Source organism: Australozyma saopauloensis, chromosome 5, assembly GCF_035610405.1.
Source record: "Australozyma saopauloensis chromosome 5, complete sequence".
Classification (NCBI taxonomy): Eukaryota; Fungi; Ascomycota; class Pichiomycetes; order Serinales; family Metschnikowiaceae; genus Australozyma; species Australozyma saopauloensis.
Window position 1 is genome coordinate 913,988 of NC_086135.1, and position 12,372 is coordinate 926,359.

A 12,372-nucleotide genomic window follows, 5' to 3' on the forward strand; every position below is an offset into this window, starting at 1 on the left:
CAGTATCATCTACAATACGGCACCAAAACCAAAAGTGATCTTAATGGAACGAACGTAGTAGTCTTCGAAGTTTCCACGCACTCTCTCCTCTTCACCAATTGGGATACCAGACCACTTGACCACCATAGTGGTTTCTCCCGCACCCTGCTTGAGTTGAATGTCAAGTTGAGCGTAGTGGCCAGCCTTCCAATCTTCGAGTCTCCAGGACTGTGTGATACGTTCATTCTCCACCAACTTCAAGTTTTTACCGGTAATGGATCCGCCGAAAAGCTTAAACTCGCTTCCCTCCTTTGGCTCGATCTGTGCTTGCGAACGAGTCCATGCGGAGACACGCTGAACATCCAACAAAGTGATGTACAATTGCTCGGCGGTGGTGTTAAACGTTGGCTCCAAGTGTAAAGTTGCAGTGTTGTACTTTGGAACATTGGAGGAGGTGGAAGTGGCGCTGGTTTTCGAAGCAGCTTGGGAGGTTGAACGGGCAGGTTGTGCAGGGGCTGCAGTGTTCGTCTTCTTGGAGGTTTCAGTCTGATTCTCTTTGGTGAGTTTTGAGTTGACCAAAGAGCTCTCAAGTTGAATGTCTGAGGCTTGGGACTCAATAAGGTCTTTACCAAACGCCAGCAACTTCAGTCTAAGAATAGGAATCAATTCCTTCTTGGCCAAAAGTCTCATTTTTTCGGAGTCGCTGTCTTCATTGTATATGCTGACCTCGAATTGGATTTCGTCTTCCTCGGTATCATAGGCCAATTCTGGAACAGTAATGCTTCCCTTGAATTCCTTCTCAGCGGTACTCTTACCCTCGATATTCAAAATAATGCGCAAGTCGAAAAGCGAAATGACCTTTCCTTTTCTTTGGCAAACTTCCACGTCACCTTCTAGGGAAGATACAGATTTGACTTCTACGAATCTGGCTTCTTCTGACTTCACAGACAAGCCCACGAGCTTTTCGTCGAAATAGGCTTTCGCCCAGTCGATACAGTTCTTGTCGACCCAGTGCCAGTTGTTAGGATTGTTTACGACCATTATGAGGAGATAGAGGAGAAGTGACAGGGGAGTTAGAACGAGTTATATTCGCAGCCAATTTTCCAGAACAATCTATGAAGGACTGTTTTATCTGAGACATATGCGGCGGAAGCAAAAATAGAGTTGGTTTGTGGAGAGAATTATACATTTGCAGAATTTGCTGTTTAAAGTTGTTTATCTACTGTTTTGTGTGTAAAATGACGTTCTTGTTTTGTTCAATTGTACACTTCGACCACAAGGAAGCAACCGAAATGTGCCAAAGGTGTCTAGGGCACACGAGAAATGTAAGTCGTTTGAGCCTGAAAAATTCATGTTAGATTATTTTCACCGTTTATCTACTTCGAATAGAAATTTTAATCTGGTCATATGGATACTGATGTACTGTTGAATTAGATGCTAATCTATGATCTCAATCCTAGAGAGTGTTGTTCTACTATTCCTTGCAAAAAGAAAAAAGACAAATTTCACACCAAAGAAAAATGTATTATTCTCTCTTTATTGTCTTGATATGTAATAATTATTGCAGTAAATGCAGATGCTAGCACAGACATACTCATCTAGAAGACAAAAACCTGGTCTCCCAATTTACTGACGGGCTTGGCCTTAGGGTATCCAAGGGTCTGAGCAGCCTTCTTGATGGCAGAAACCATTGGTGGAGGGCCACAGATCAACAAGTTGGTGTTGTCGGTGTTCTTTGGCAAGTGAGTCTCCATGATCTCAGGAGTGATGAAGCCAACAGAGCCGGTCCAGTTCTCGGGAGGGCTGTTCAAAACATAGTGAACCTTGAATTGGTCGGGGTGTTTCTTCTCCAATTGCTCGAGCTCGGCTCTCAACAAGATGTCGTTCTCGGAAACGTTGGCGTAGAGCAAGTGGATCTTGGTCTTGTCCTCTGGGTTGTCCAAGACAGCAGTGAAAACCTGGTACATTGGGGCAATACCAGTACCACCAGCAACCATACCGAAAGACTCGACCATGTTAGGAGTGTAAGTGAAAAAGCCCTTTGGACCTCTGAATTCAACAGTCTCTCCGATCTTCTTGGACTCGACATATCTAGAAATGTTACCATTGTCGTAAGTCTTAATCAACAAGTCAAAAGAGCCCAATTGCTCATCGTTGGAGATAGGGGTGTATGAACGCACAACCTCCTTACCATCAATGACAGCGGAGATAGACACATGCTGTCCAATAGGCAAGCCCAATCTGTCAGTAGACTTGGGCAAACCGAACTTGTAGACGCACGAGTTGTGAGACACTCTAGTCTTAGCAATCAAGGGGAATTTTCTGAACTCCTCAGGAGACAAAACAGGAGTATTTGTGTTCTTGGACTTCTGAACGTAGTAGAAGATCACGAATGTGGAGATGATGGCGGCCACGGTGGCAAACACGACCATAGGATTAGACTCGTCGGCCATGGTGACTGTCTTACTTGAGGTGGCAAAGGACTAGAAAACTGCGTTGGTTTCAAGCGACAGGTTTTCAAGATTTACTCTAGAAAAAGTATCAGCTCTATATAATAGACGTGGCGTCCTCTGCAGGAACGCGGATGTTCGCACTTGATGCGGGAAAAACCTCCGATATGCTCTTACCCGGCAATCGGGGTCGAGTGTCCTGATGGAGAATTGATTTTGGGGTGAGGCTGATATAGATTTGGTAATTTTTAAGACTATGTGGTTGGTATTTGGTTGTAATTTCGCTTGATTGTTGGTAGTGGTCAATACATCCAGTGCTAAAGTCCGCGTATCCCCACACAAATTCCATTTGCACGTGTATCGAAAGAACAGCTAACCACTTGGTGGATTGAGTGTGATTCTTAGCGCAATTTCTTTTTCGAAATTAGGCCTTTTTTCATTTTCTTTTTTTTCTGTTGCGATCTGAGGCCAAGGGAGCGAAACCCGAGGTTCTCTTTTTTTGCAACCAAAGCACTGATTGTGACACTGTATATGGCATGCATTTTGGACCAGGGGAGCCTCTTCGCTAGTAGTGGCTGCAAAAATCTGAAAAATGGATAACAAGAATAAAATCTCCTAAAATAATATTTGCTCAATCATTGTCTCGTATCTCTATAAAATCCTTTGATGTTTGCCCACTTTCAAGACGGCTTTTCTATTTAGCTTGCGTCGTTCATGTAGACTCTTCTTCATCATTACTTTTGACATTCCACTGTCCACTTATGTCCCATCTGGAGCCTTTGGCATCAATGCTGACGTATTTTACAAATTTCAAAACGCTTGGATCCCTCAACATGAGCGACATCGTGTTCCATTTGCACTGACTGGTGTAAAGCACTGAGTCGTCTGAAGGATCACTGGCCTTGTAGATGGCAGGATCGTCATCTTCAAACTCTCCATCACTGTCCGTATTGAGAGCCATACAGACCTCGTAGCCACCAAAGTCTCCAGACTCCCAGTTCTTTGGGTTTACTGCCGTGGGAGTCAATCCCAATGTAGCCTCGAGTAGCACATTCAACTCACCCTCACGAGCCAATTTTTTGTCAGTGGTAGTCGCAAGGATAAAATCCTGTCCTGGTCTAAATTTACGTGCCAAAAGCTGATCGCTTGTTGGGAAAAGACCAGTAATATATACCAACCACTTGCGGAAGGCTGCTGACTTCATGAAGCTGAGAAGGTCCAACATCTTCTTGTCTGCCTCTTCGTCAGCCAATCTTTTAACAAGCTGGAAGTTGGGGAGTTGTTGTGGTCCGACATTGTTTACGTGATTAATTGCCTCCTCGGTCAATTCAAAGTCAGTGGTACCGTCAATGTACATAAACCGCTGCTTGTGAGGAGGAACAGCGCACTTCCAAGGAAACTCCACGCCAGCGGATGTTTGAGGAACACGCTTTTCGAGCTCTGTGGTACGGAGAGTGTGTTGGAGAGCATCGGCATACTTTTTCTCCAAGATTTCCTTGAGCTCGATGACTGAGTCCTCAATGAAAGCATTCTGTAATTTCTCCATCATTTCTGGTTTCAAGTAGGACTCGCTCAAGAAAGTTTTCAAGTACTCGTACTCAGCCTCGGTGAATGCACCGTTCTGAGCTTTTTCTAAAACCTTGGTTTCGTTAGCTGCAAAGTCGTTTCTAATAGGCTTTGGGAAATCATACTCTTGGAGCTCCTTTGTTTGAAGCTGTTGCAATGTACTTTTTGCCTCGGTTGCTTCTTGTTCACCGGGGACAAAGCCCTTCTCTCCCTCTTGGGGAATGTGGAACCAACCTTGGATCGACAAACGCTGCTTGTCGACTCTAACTTCCTCCACATCATGGAACGAGAGACCCGGTTGCACGGTAAAAAAAGCAATTTGATTGAATTGAGGAGTCAACTTGCATTCAAAATCTGCCTTGGGAACGTTTGGAACAATAGCAGGGAACAACCTCAAGGCACCGCCATAGTGTGGCTTCCACGTAGAATCAGGATCAGGCAAATAGAGAATGAAGCTGACCCTTCTGGAGCCAATGACATCGTCGTGGGTCAAAAGATGGCACCCTTTGGTGTATGTGTTGATCGACAAGTCAGTTTTCACACCGCTCAACTTTCCACACCCAGTGACATTCGATATGAAGTCTCTGAATTCTTCAGAATAGATACCAGCACGAAGCTTGGACAAGGAAGGCAAACGAGACAAATCGTCCCAGTTCAACCCGGAGAGATTGGCTAGATCTCCAGATTGAAAGACCTTGTAGATGTCAGTCTCCTTCTTTGTGAAGGCGATCTCATTGAGGACCTCTTTCCGTACGTTTCTTAAAAGGGTATCGTCGAAAAGTTGGGTCACAGTGCCCCATCTGTAAGGTTGACTCTCCGTAATGTCAGTTTTCAATGATTTCTGGAAGTCATCCAGGAAGATTTTGGAGTTGAAAAAGCTAACGATCTGGTCATGGTTGAAGGTGGAGTCCTGTCTTTTGTTGGATTCTTCAGAGGCCGAAGGCGAGCGTTTCGTCATTTTCGACTATGGAATTATAATGAAAAATTGTCAGTTTGTGGATTCACAAAATATGAAATGGTGGGGTGATGAGAGATGAGACTACTATCTTAGTGCGCATTGATCTGTATGCACTTACATGGATAGAAGGCTGAGAAGAGAAGGACCGGGTGGGATGAGTTGATGAATGACGTTTTTGGGGGTATCGATCTGTCAAAAAAGAGCGCTCGTTTGTGTCCAATTCCATCATCCAGGCAAAGATTTACAGAGGATTCTTATCTCTATTTGTTAAACTTATGGGACACAATACTATAGTTCATTCTCTTCAGGACACTGAGTATCGAACTCTGAAGAATCATTTTCGATGAATTGATTAAAACTATTTTTTTAGTGGATTGTTTAGAAGTGTCTTTTCCACGTCATGAAGGTTCATGGAGATCTGGCGACCTCAGCCCTCATAGTGCCCATCTTCTTTCTCACGTCATTTGTGCATTGTCTGTTGTGCATACCTGGTGCGTTTCGCGTAAACGTCCTTTACCCTGGAATTTTTCACCCATGAGTATCTCAGGATTGGTCCCTCTGCAAAAACAACATCTGCCAGAATACTTAAATACCTTCGACCCTAATCGGTATCTCTTGCTCTATCCTTCTAGCGCGGTGCATACATTCGGCGCCGTCTTCTTGCCGCTACCGGTCAAAGCGTACACGTGAGATAGATAAATGGCCGATACCTGGCTATATGCAGACGTCCGAGTCATTTGAGTCATAGCCAGAGTGGAAAATTCATAAACGCTGTAGTGTCCCGATTCGACATCCATTCTTCTTCCACAGCTACAATCTCTGTTGAGATTATTATATTTCTTTTAATCTTTCCAACCTATTAATCAAATAGTCAACACCAGACATCATGGCTGAATCGTCGCCTACTCTCTCTGCCACCTCTTATAACTCAGTGTTGGACCTTAAACAGCTTCTGCCGCCCGGCTGGATCATCCAGAAATTTGGAGGTACTTCTGTTGGCAAATTTCCCGAAAACATCGTCGAAAATGTCGTCAAGCAGTACGCGTTGCAGAATCGTGTTGCGGTAGTATGCTCGGCGCGTTCGTCAAACACAAAAAGCGAGGGTACCACCTCGCGCTTACTTAAAGCTGCTGATCTTGCCTCGCAAAATGCGGAGTTCCGTCCTCTTTTAGAGGTGATCGAGAAAGATCACACCGATAACGCTCGCAGCAAAATCTCTGACCCTCAACTTCAGGCCCAGTTGATCCAACAGTCCAGTAAAGAGGTCGCTAGAGCCCAAGAATTGCTCCATGCCTCCCAGGTCATTGGAGAAATCAGCCCAAGAACCTTGGACTCTATTATGTCTGTAGGTGAGAAGTTGTCGTGTTTGTTCATGGCTGCCTTGATGAACGACAGAGGCTTGAAAGCTACCTACGTGGACCTCAGTGATATCATCCCCTTGGACTACGATGTTTCAAAGGGCCTCGATGATAAATTCTACCAATTCTTGGCCACCAAGTTTGGCGAGATCGCATCTGCCATGGATTCGGACGTGATTCCAGTCTTCACTGGATACTTTGGTGTTGTTCCAGGTGGTCTTCTTAATGGTGTTGGACGTGGTTACACTGACTTGTGTGCTGCTCTTGTGGCTGTTGGCGTTCAGGCTGACGAATTGCAGATCTGGAAGGAGGTCGATGGTATCTTCACAGCCGATCCACGTAAGGTTCCAAACGCCAGACTCTTAGACAGTGTTACACCAGATGAGGCTGCCGAATTGACCTATTATGGCTCTGAGGTTATTCATCCATTTACCATGGAACAAGTCATCAAAGCTAAAATTCCAATCAGAATCAAAAACGTCGAGAACCCTACCGGTAACGGTACCATCATCTACCCTGACAATATTGGTCGTAGAGGTGAGGCCACCCCTCCACATCCTCCAGCCGCTTATGAGAGTTTGCCAAGCAGCTATATTCAATCCCAGAAGAGAAGATCCGCCACTGCTATCACTGCCAAGCAGGATATCGCAGTCATCAACGTGCATTCCAACAAGAAGACACTTTCGCATGGCTTTTTGGCCCATTTGTTCACTACTCTTGACAGATACAGACTTGTGGTTGATTTGATCTCTACCTCCGAGGTTCACGTCTCCATGGCCATGCAAATCCAGCCAGACCAAGAGGTCAGCTTAAAAGAGGCTTTGAAAGAATTGCGCAAAATGGGTACCGTTGATGTGACCAGACAGATGACCATTGTCTCTCTTGTTGGTAAGCAAATGGTAAACTTCATTGGTATTGCTGGTAATATGTTCAAGGTTCTTGCTGACGAGAGAATCAATATTGAAATGATCAGTCAGGGTGCTAACGAGATCAATATCTCTGCTGTGATCAATGCAAAGGATACTATCAGAGCATTGCAGTCCATTCACGCCAAATTATTGGAGGGTAGCTTCGGTTTCAATCCAGAGGAGTCTGCCACTGACATCAGATTGAGTGCCCTCAGGTTCCAATAAGAAACAAATTAAACTTGCATTACGAATGACATTGAAGCATTCATTTGCGGCGGAGTTACAAAGCCCCGCTGTGTAAATACAGACGAATAAATTAATAACGAGTAAATTGATTTGAGTCAGTTCAACTGTACATAACAATACGCTAATACGCTTTACGAATCCAAAAAGCCGACTTATATACCGAAGTCTCCGCCTTCAGAATTGGAGCCGTCTGCGCCCTTGCTGCTCTGGGCTCTAGAGTTATCGGTAATCAAGCCCTCTAGGTCACCGACCATGCTGCCCAATAATTCGCCGGCCAACTTGTGATATGCCAATTGGGCCTTGGTCAATTCCAAGAGCTCTTCAAGAGGCTTGGCTTGTTCCAACACATTCTGCATCACCGAGAGGGCGTCTTCGACGGTATTGGCAAACTCGTCTTCAGCGTTCTCCATGGCCACTCTCAATTGGGGCTCCTTGGCAGGGTTGGAACAGTTTGTAAGTGTTTGGCGTGCAACATCGTAATCAATTCTCTTATCCTCGACCTTTTTCTGGATGGAGGAGCTCTGTGCAAGGAGCGATCTCAAGGTAGTAGATAAGGGTTTGTTGAACTTAGATTTGATCAATTGATCCTGGCCCAATCTGGCATTGGCAATCTTGTTCATGTTGGACGAGTACAAGTCCAAAGCTTTGACCAATGGGTCGTCAGATTTGTCGCTCAGAGTTAAAACTGATCCATTGGTGGCTCTGGCAAGAGCATGGTACATCGTCTTAGGAGGCTTGAAGTCGCCATCGATAGGATTCACCAAAGCGGCTTGAGCCTCAGCGGTGTTGGTAGCCTTGGAAAGGTTCGACACTCTGTTGGTGATGTTCTTTCCTAAGTCGGTGAAGGATTCTTGTAAGTTCAATGGATAATCGTAGGACTCGTTTTCGTAGTTTTGAGTGACCTTCAAAATGTTCTTGTAGAGCTTCTCGACATTGTTACACTTGGTGGCCAACTCAGTGTACTCCGAGGGCAATTGGCTGATTTCGTCAATGTTTACTTTGCCGATTCTTTCTTGAACAAGACGAGTCGTTCTTTGGGCGAAGGGAAGCACTTCTTTGTTGAAGTCATTGGAGATTTTGTCGCCGAAAGACTTTAAGTTGTCGGCAAATCCCGAGAAATTAAAGGACATGGTTGTGTGGAATAGTTAGTTGATAGCAGGTAGTTTTAAAGATAATGATCCTGTCAAGAGCCCTGCACGTGATCAGGCAGAGTACTTTGGCTGAATGAAGTTAGAGAAGAATTCTGGGGATTGAGGTTGAGGATCGATAATGTTTTTATTCATGTGTTTGAATTTATAGCTTCGTTGCATGGGAGATTTTATACTCTTTGTTACCGTTTGGTTCCGGTTTTAGGGAGTCCATAAATCGCTATATCAACAAGAGGAATTGTGGATCCCGTGTAAATTTCTTGAGTTTGGTGTAATGCCGAATCTTTGTATTTTCGCTGGCTTATGTTCTTCATTTCTTTCCTACATAATCATCTGGTCATCTAGTTGTTCGTCATCAAGATAGCTGAGGGACGTGCATGATCTGTACTCGTCAATCACTGACAATATCAGCTCTTTGCAATCGTTGAAAGTATCTAGCACCTGAGCTCTCTCCGCTGGGTCATTTGTTTCGGTGTAGAAATTGATGTATGCGGCACGCTTGGCCAAAAGCTCGTACTGGCGAACGATTTTGTGAAACATGTGCTGGATGGACGTATTATTTGAAATTTGAAAGCCGCTCAATCCTCGTTTAGGCTCGCCATATGGTCTCTTGCCATTAACCACATTGATCACTGAGGAAGTCCACGGCACAAATGTGGTCCTCTGTTGTGCTCGAATTAAACCCTTTCGGAGCTCTGATTGACTAATTCTGTCTCCAATTATGTAGTCAAGCATTGTGATGTATTTAGGTAACTCGTGAACTTGATTCATCTTATATTTTTCATTGAGAAGCTCAAGCACAATATCGTTTTCATTAAGACTGACATAGTTGCCCTTGGGTGCGCAACCTGGAATATTCGAGTATGGTGCAATGGCAGAGGAAAGAAATTTCAAATCGGGCGTTGGCACAAGTGTAGCCAAGATAGACTCGTACGAGCTATAGGTGTAGCTGGGGAAGCGGAGCGGATTTGACACTCCACAAGCGATGTATGATATAAGCTTATTTTCTCCCGTGAACGCCCCATGCGCAAATGAAGACGAACTGTTCAAAAGAGTGCTCTCTAAGCGATTCAAGGAGTCGTTGTCAAACACAAAGGTAGCGTTGCTGTGATCAATGAGCCTTCGAAGCGTCAACACGGTATTATATGGCTGTACAACAACGTCCGATGTCTTCTCATTGGATGGAAAGATCGAATATGTGGTGATAAGTTTCTTACTCCCGTATCTATCGTCTAGAAGCTCTAGCAAGTAGCTTCCCACACCAGACCCCGTTCCTCCTGCTACGCTATGAAATAATTGAAATGTGGAGAGATTATCACATTTGTCTAGCTCCCGATCAATCAAGTTCATCAATTCTTCTTCATGCTGGGATGCGTAGGCATGGCCCCGTTGCCAGTTATTGGCTGCTCCAGCGCCGTTCTCGCTCAAATGAACATTACGTGAATTAAACATGGGCATTGCCGACATTGCCTTTCCTATTACCGAGGGTTCTAAGTCTATCAAAATCGATCTAGGAGTGTATCTATTCTCCTCACTACGGGAAAAGAACACATCTGTTTGGTCTCTTCGCAGTTGTTTGAGACTCGTGTCGGAGGGAAACTGTTCGCTTGTGCTTATGTAAGCCAAGTCTTCGTTTTCGATCGGTTCAGCGATACCATCGGAGCTGATTCTGTGTTCTGAGGCCATTTGACCCCAGTATTGGAGCCCCACTTGGTTTCCACATTGCCCTAGCAGTAGAGAGACGACTTCGCTGAATATTAGTTGGATGTTCTTGATGTGATTGGTTGGTTATCTAGTGTGTACATACCCTGGCATTGTGTTTTGATTGTGCTACGATGTGTTTCTTGATGTAAGTATCAGTAGTGTAAACAGTGAGTGTGTCGCGTATAGTTATAGTGATAAGTGGTAGTGCGGAAATAGGGAGATGAGATTTTTTTAGGCAGAAACTAATTAGAATATTGGAAATGAACATTATTGAATGAGTTCGAACTTCATTTCAACAAAAAAAAAATTAATTTATTTCCCAGTACTTATCGTTGATATGATGGAAAAAATAATGGACGAGATCGGAGTCGAACCAATGACCTTCTGCTTGCAAGGCAGACGCGCTACCAACTACGCCACACGCCCAATCGATATCAATGGAAAATGAGGCAACAATATGACCTCTTAACTCAAAATGTATGCTCACCCCTTAAAATTCACTTGAGATCTTCAATTCAAATTTAGATTCAAAAAAAAAATAGTAAATCGAAGCATATATTCCTAAAAAAGTATGTTACATTGTCAAGACCCCTGGCCTGCCATCTCAATAATTGTACGATCTTCTCTTTCTTCTTCTCTTGCAAGTGCCAGTTGGAATGGTGGTCCCCGTAGCAGTGAAGCTAGGAAGCACAGTGGTAGTCGAAGTCTGGGTAACAAGACCAGTTGGAGAACCAGAGATGGTCAGACCACCACATTGGTTAAATGCGGCAGCTAAAGAATTGAAAATAACTGTCTTGAGGGTCGAAACATTGAAGAATTCCTTGAAAAGCGAAGTAACTAAACCAGAGTTTTTAATCGCAGAAAGCAAGCCACTGAAGTTGATGAGGTTTTGATCAAACAACTGTTTAAGAAGAGATGCACCATATTGCAAAAATTGTGGGTCAACAATCAATGCTCTCACCACAGAAGATGCCAACCCGGATTGGGCCAATGACTCCAAGAGTTGATTCACAACTCCGTTTGGATCATATCTCTTCACTGGCTCGACGTAAAGAGCAAGGTCCGTTTCATTCTCGGATCTCTTAAGGTTCACATTTTGACCTGAAAGCTTGGCTTTGATCTTATCAACCAAGCCAGAAATCTCCTGCAAGGCCAATTTGAAAATGTCTTGGTAGAAAGTACAATCATCAAGAATGTCTTGGATGACTGTAGTAGCCAAGCCAGATTGGGTTAAGGCGGTGAATAAGGTATCTAAAGAAATTAAACCACTTTTGATGATAAGAATTGCCGCCTGTGTGACAATTGGTTGCAAGTTTTTGTTATCGACCAAACCCTGGATGATCATAGGGGCAAGGTTAGTAGAATCAATTGCAGCCAAAATCTGGGTAACGATAGCATAGTCTCTCTTTTGAAGCTCGGCAGAATCAATAATCAAAGCTCTTTTGGCGGTATGAGAGTCCAATTGAACAATAAGAGCATTTATTTGTTCCTCCTGTGCTGGCGTCAACGCTGTACTCTTAGTGTCGCTAATGGAAGCAGGCAAAGCGTTGACATTGGCCATCATGGCCAACATGAGGGAGGCCGACAATGTGGATACCTTCATAACTATTGATTAAAAACGACGGAATTCGAATCAGTTGCAACTATGGTTCTCTTCTGTGAATCAGTGATTCCGTAGTGAAGGGAGCTGGCAGCCACTATATATGATTCATGAAAATGGAAGGGCTGTAAAATTTCTGAATTGAGACATAGAAAAACCCTTGGAGACTTCTGTTTACGGACATATCTTAATATCGGGCCCCTGGTTCTAGATGATGTATTTCCGAATCAGGAATGGTCTTGGGATAATGGCTGCAAATCCATTTCCGCTTTGGGAAATAGGTGAGAGTGGTTGCGTGCAGGTCCTTTAATCTGAGGTGGTGTTGGTATTTTGATGAGATTCTTGTCAAGAAAAACAGTTAGCATTTGAGCCCTCAGGCTTTTGAAATTGCCGATATCAATTTTAGTTAATTTCGAGGATTGGTTCGGCTAGGAAGTGGTAGTTCGTTGAGCGGA

The 12,372-nt window shown here is 44.1% G+C and overlaps 7 protein-coding genes and 1 non-coding gene across 8 annotated transcripts; 1 reads left to right on the forward strand and 7 right to left on the reverse strand.

The window, feature by feature from the left end:
- Window positions 1-9: 9 nt before the first annotated feature.
- PUMCH_004290 (uncharacterized protein) lies at window positions 10-1,020 on the reverse strand (the record flags this gene model as incomplete). Its single annotated transcript, XM_063023231.1, has 1 exon — window positions 10-1,020. One exon carries the CDS (start codon window positions 1,018-1,020, stop codon window positions 10-12), a length of 1,011 nt encoding a protein of 336 aa, XP_062879301.1.
- A 557-nt stretch (window positions 1,021-1,577) lies between these two features.
- On the reverse strand, window positions 1,578-2,432 carry PUMCH_004291 (uncharacterized protein; the record flags this gene model as incomplete). Its single annotated transcript, XM_063023232.1, has 1 exon — window positions 1,578-2,432. The coding sequence occupies one exon, from the start codon at window positions 2,430-2,432 to the stop codon at window positions 1,578-1,580; it is 855 nt and encodes a 284-aa protein (XP_062879302.1).
- Window positions 2,433-3,141: 709 nt separating this feature from the next.
- PUMCH_004292 (uncharacterized protein) lies at window positions 3,142-4,953 on the reverse strand (the record flags this gene model as incomplete). The annotated part of the gene is made up of 1 exon (XM_063023233.1): window positions 3,142-4,953. One exon carries the CDS (start codon window positions 4,951-4,953, stop codon window positions 3,142-3,144), a length of 1,812 nt encoding a protein of 603 aa, XP_062879303.1.
- Window positions 4,954-5,839: 886 nt separating this feature from the next.
- On the forward strand, window positions 5,840-7,444 carry PUMCH_004293 (uncharacterized protein; the record flags this gene model as incomplete). Its single annotated transcript, XM_063023234.1, has 1 exon — window positions 5,840-7,444. One exon carries the CDS (start codon window positions 5,840-5,842, stop codon window positions 7,442-7,444), a length of 1,605 nt encoding a protein of 534 aa, XP_062879304.1.
- Window positions 7,445-7,617: 173 nt separating this feature from the next.
- On the reverse strand, window positions 7,618-8,595 carry PUMCH_004294 (uncharacterized protein; the record flags this gene model as incomplete). Its single annotated transcript, XM_063023235.1, has 1 exon — window positions 7,618-8,595. One exon carries the CDS (start codon window positions 8,593-8,595, stop codon window positions 7,618-7,620), a length of 978 nt encoding a protein of 325 aa, XP_062879305.1.
- Window positions 8,596-8,934: 339 nt separating this feature from the next.
- On the reverse strand, window positions 8,935-10,299 carry PUMCH_004295 (uncharacterized protein; the record flags this gene model as incomplete). The annotated part of the gene is made up of 1 exon (XM_063023236.1): window positions 8,935-10,299. The coding sequence occupies one exon, from the start codon at window positions 10,297-10,299 to the stop codon at window positions 8,935-8,937; it is 1,365 nt and encodes a 454-aa protein (XP_062879306.1).
- A 371-nt stretch (window positions 10,300-10,670) lies between these two features.
- On the reverse strand, window positions 10,671-10,743 carry PUMCH_004296. Its single transcript has one exon. It is a non-coding gene; the product is annotated as a tRNA-Ala (tRNA).
- A 178-nt stretch (window positions 10,744-10,921) lies between these two features.
- Window positions 10,922-11,920, reverse strand: PUMCH_004297 (uncharacterized protein; the record flags this gene model as incomplete). Its single annotated transcript, XM_063023237.1, has 1 exon — window positions 10,922-11,920. One exon carries the CDS (start codon window positions 11,918-11,920, stop codon window positions 10,922-10,924), a length of 999 nt encoding a protein of 332 aa, XP_062879307.1.
- Window positions 11,921-12,372: the final 452 nt, after the last annotated feature.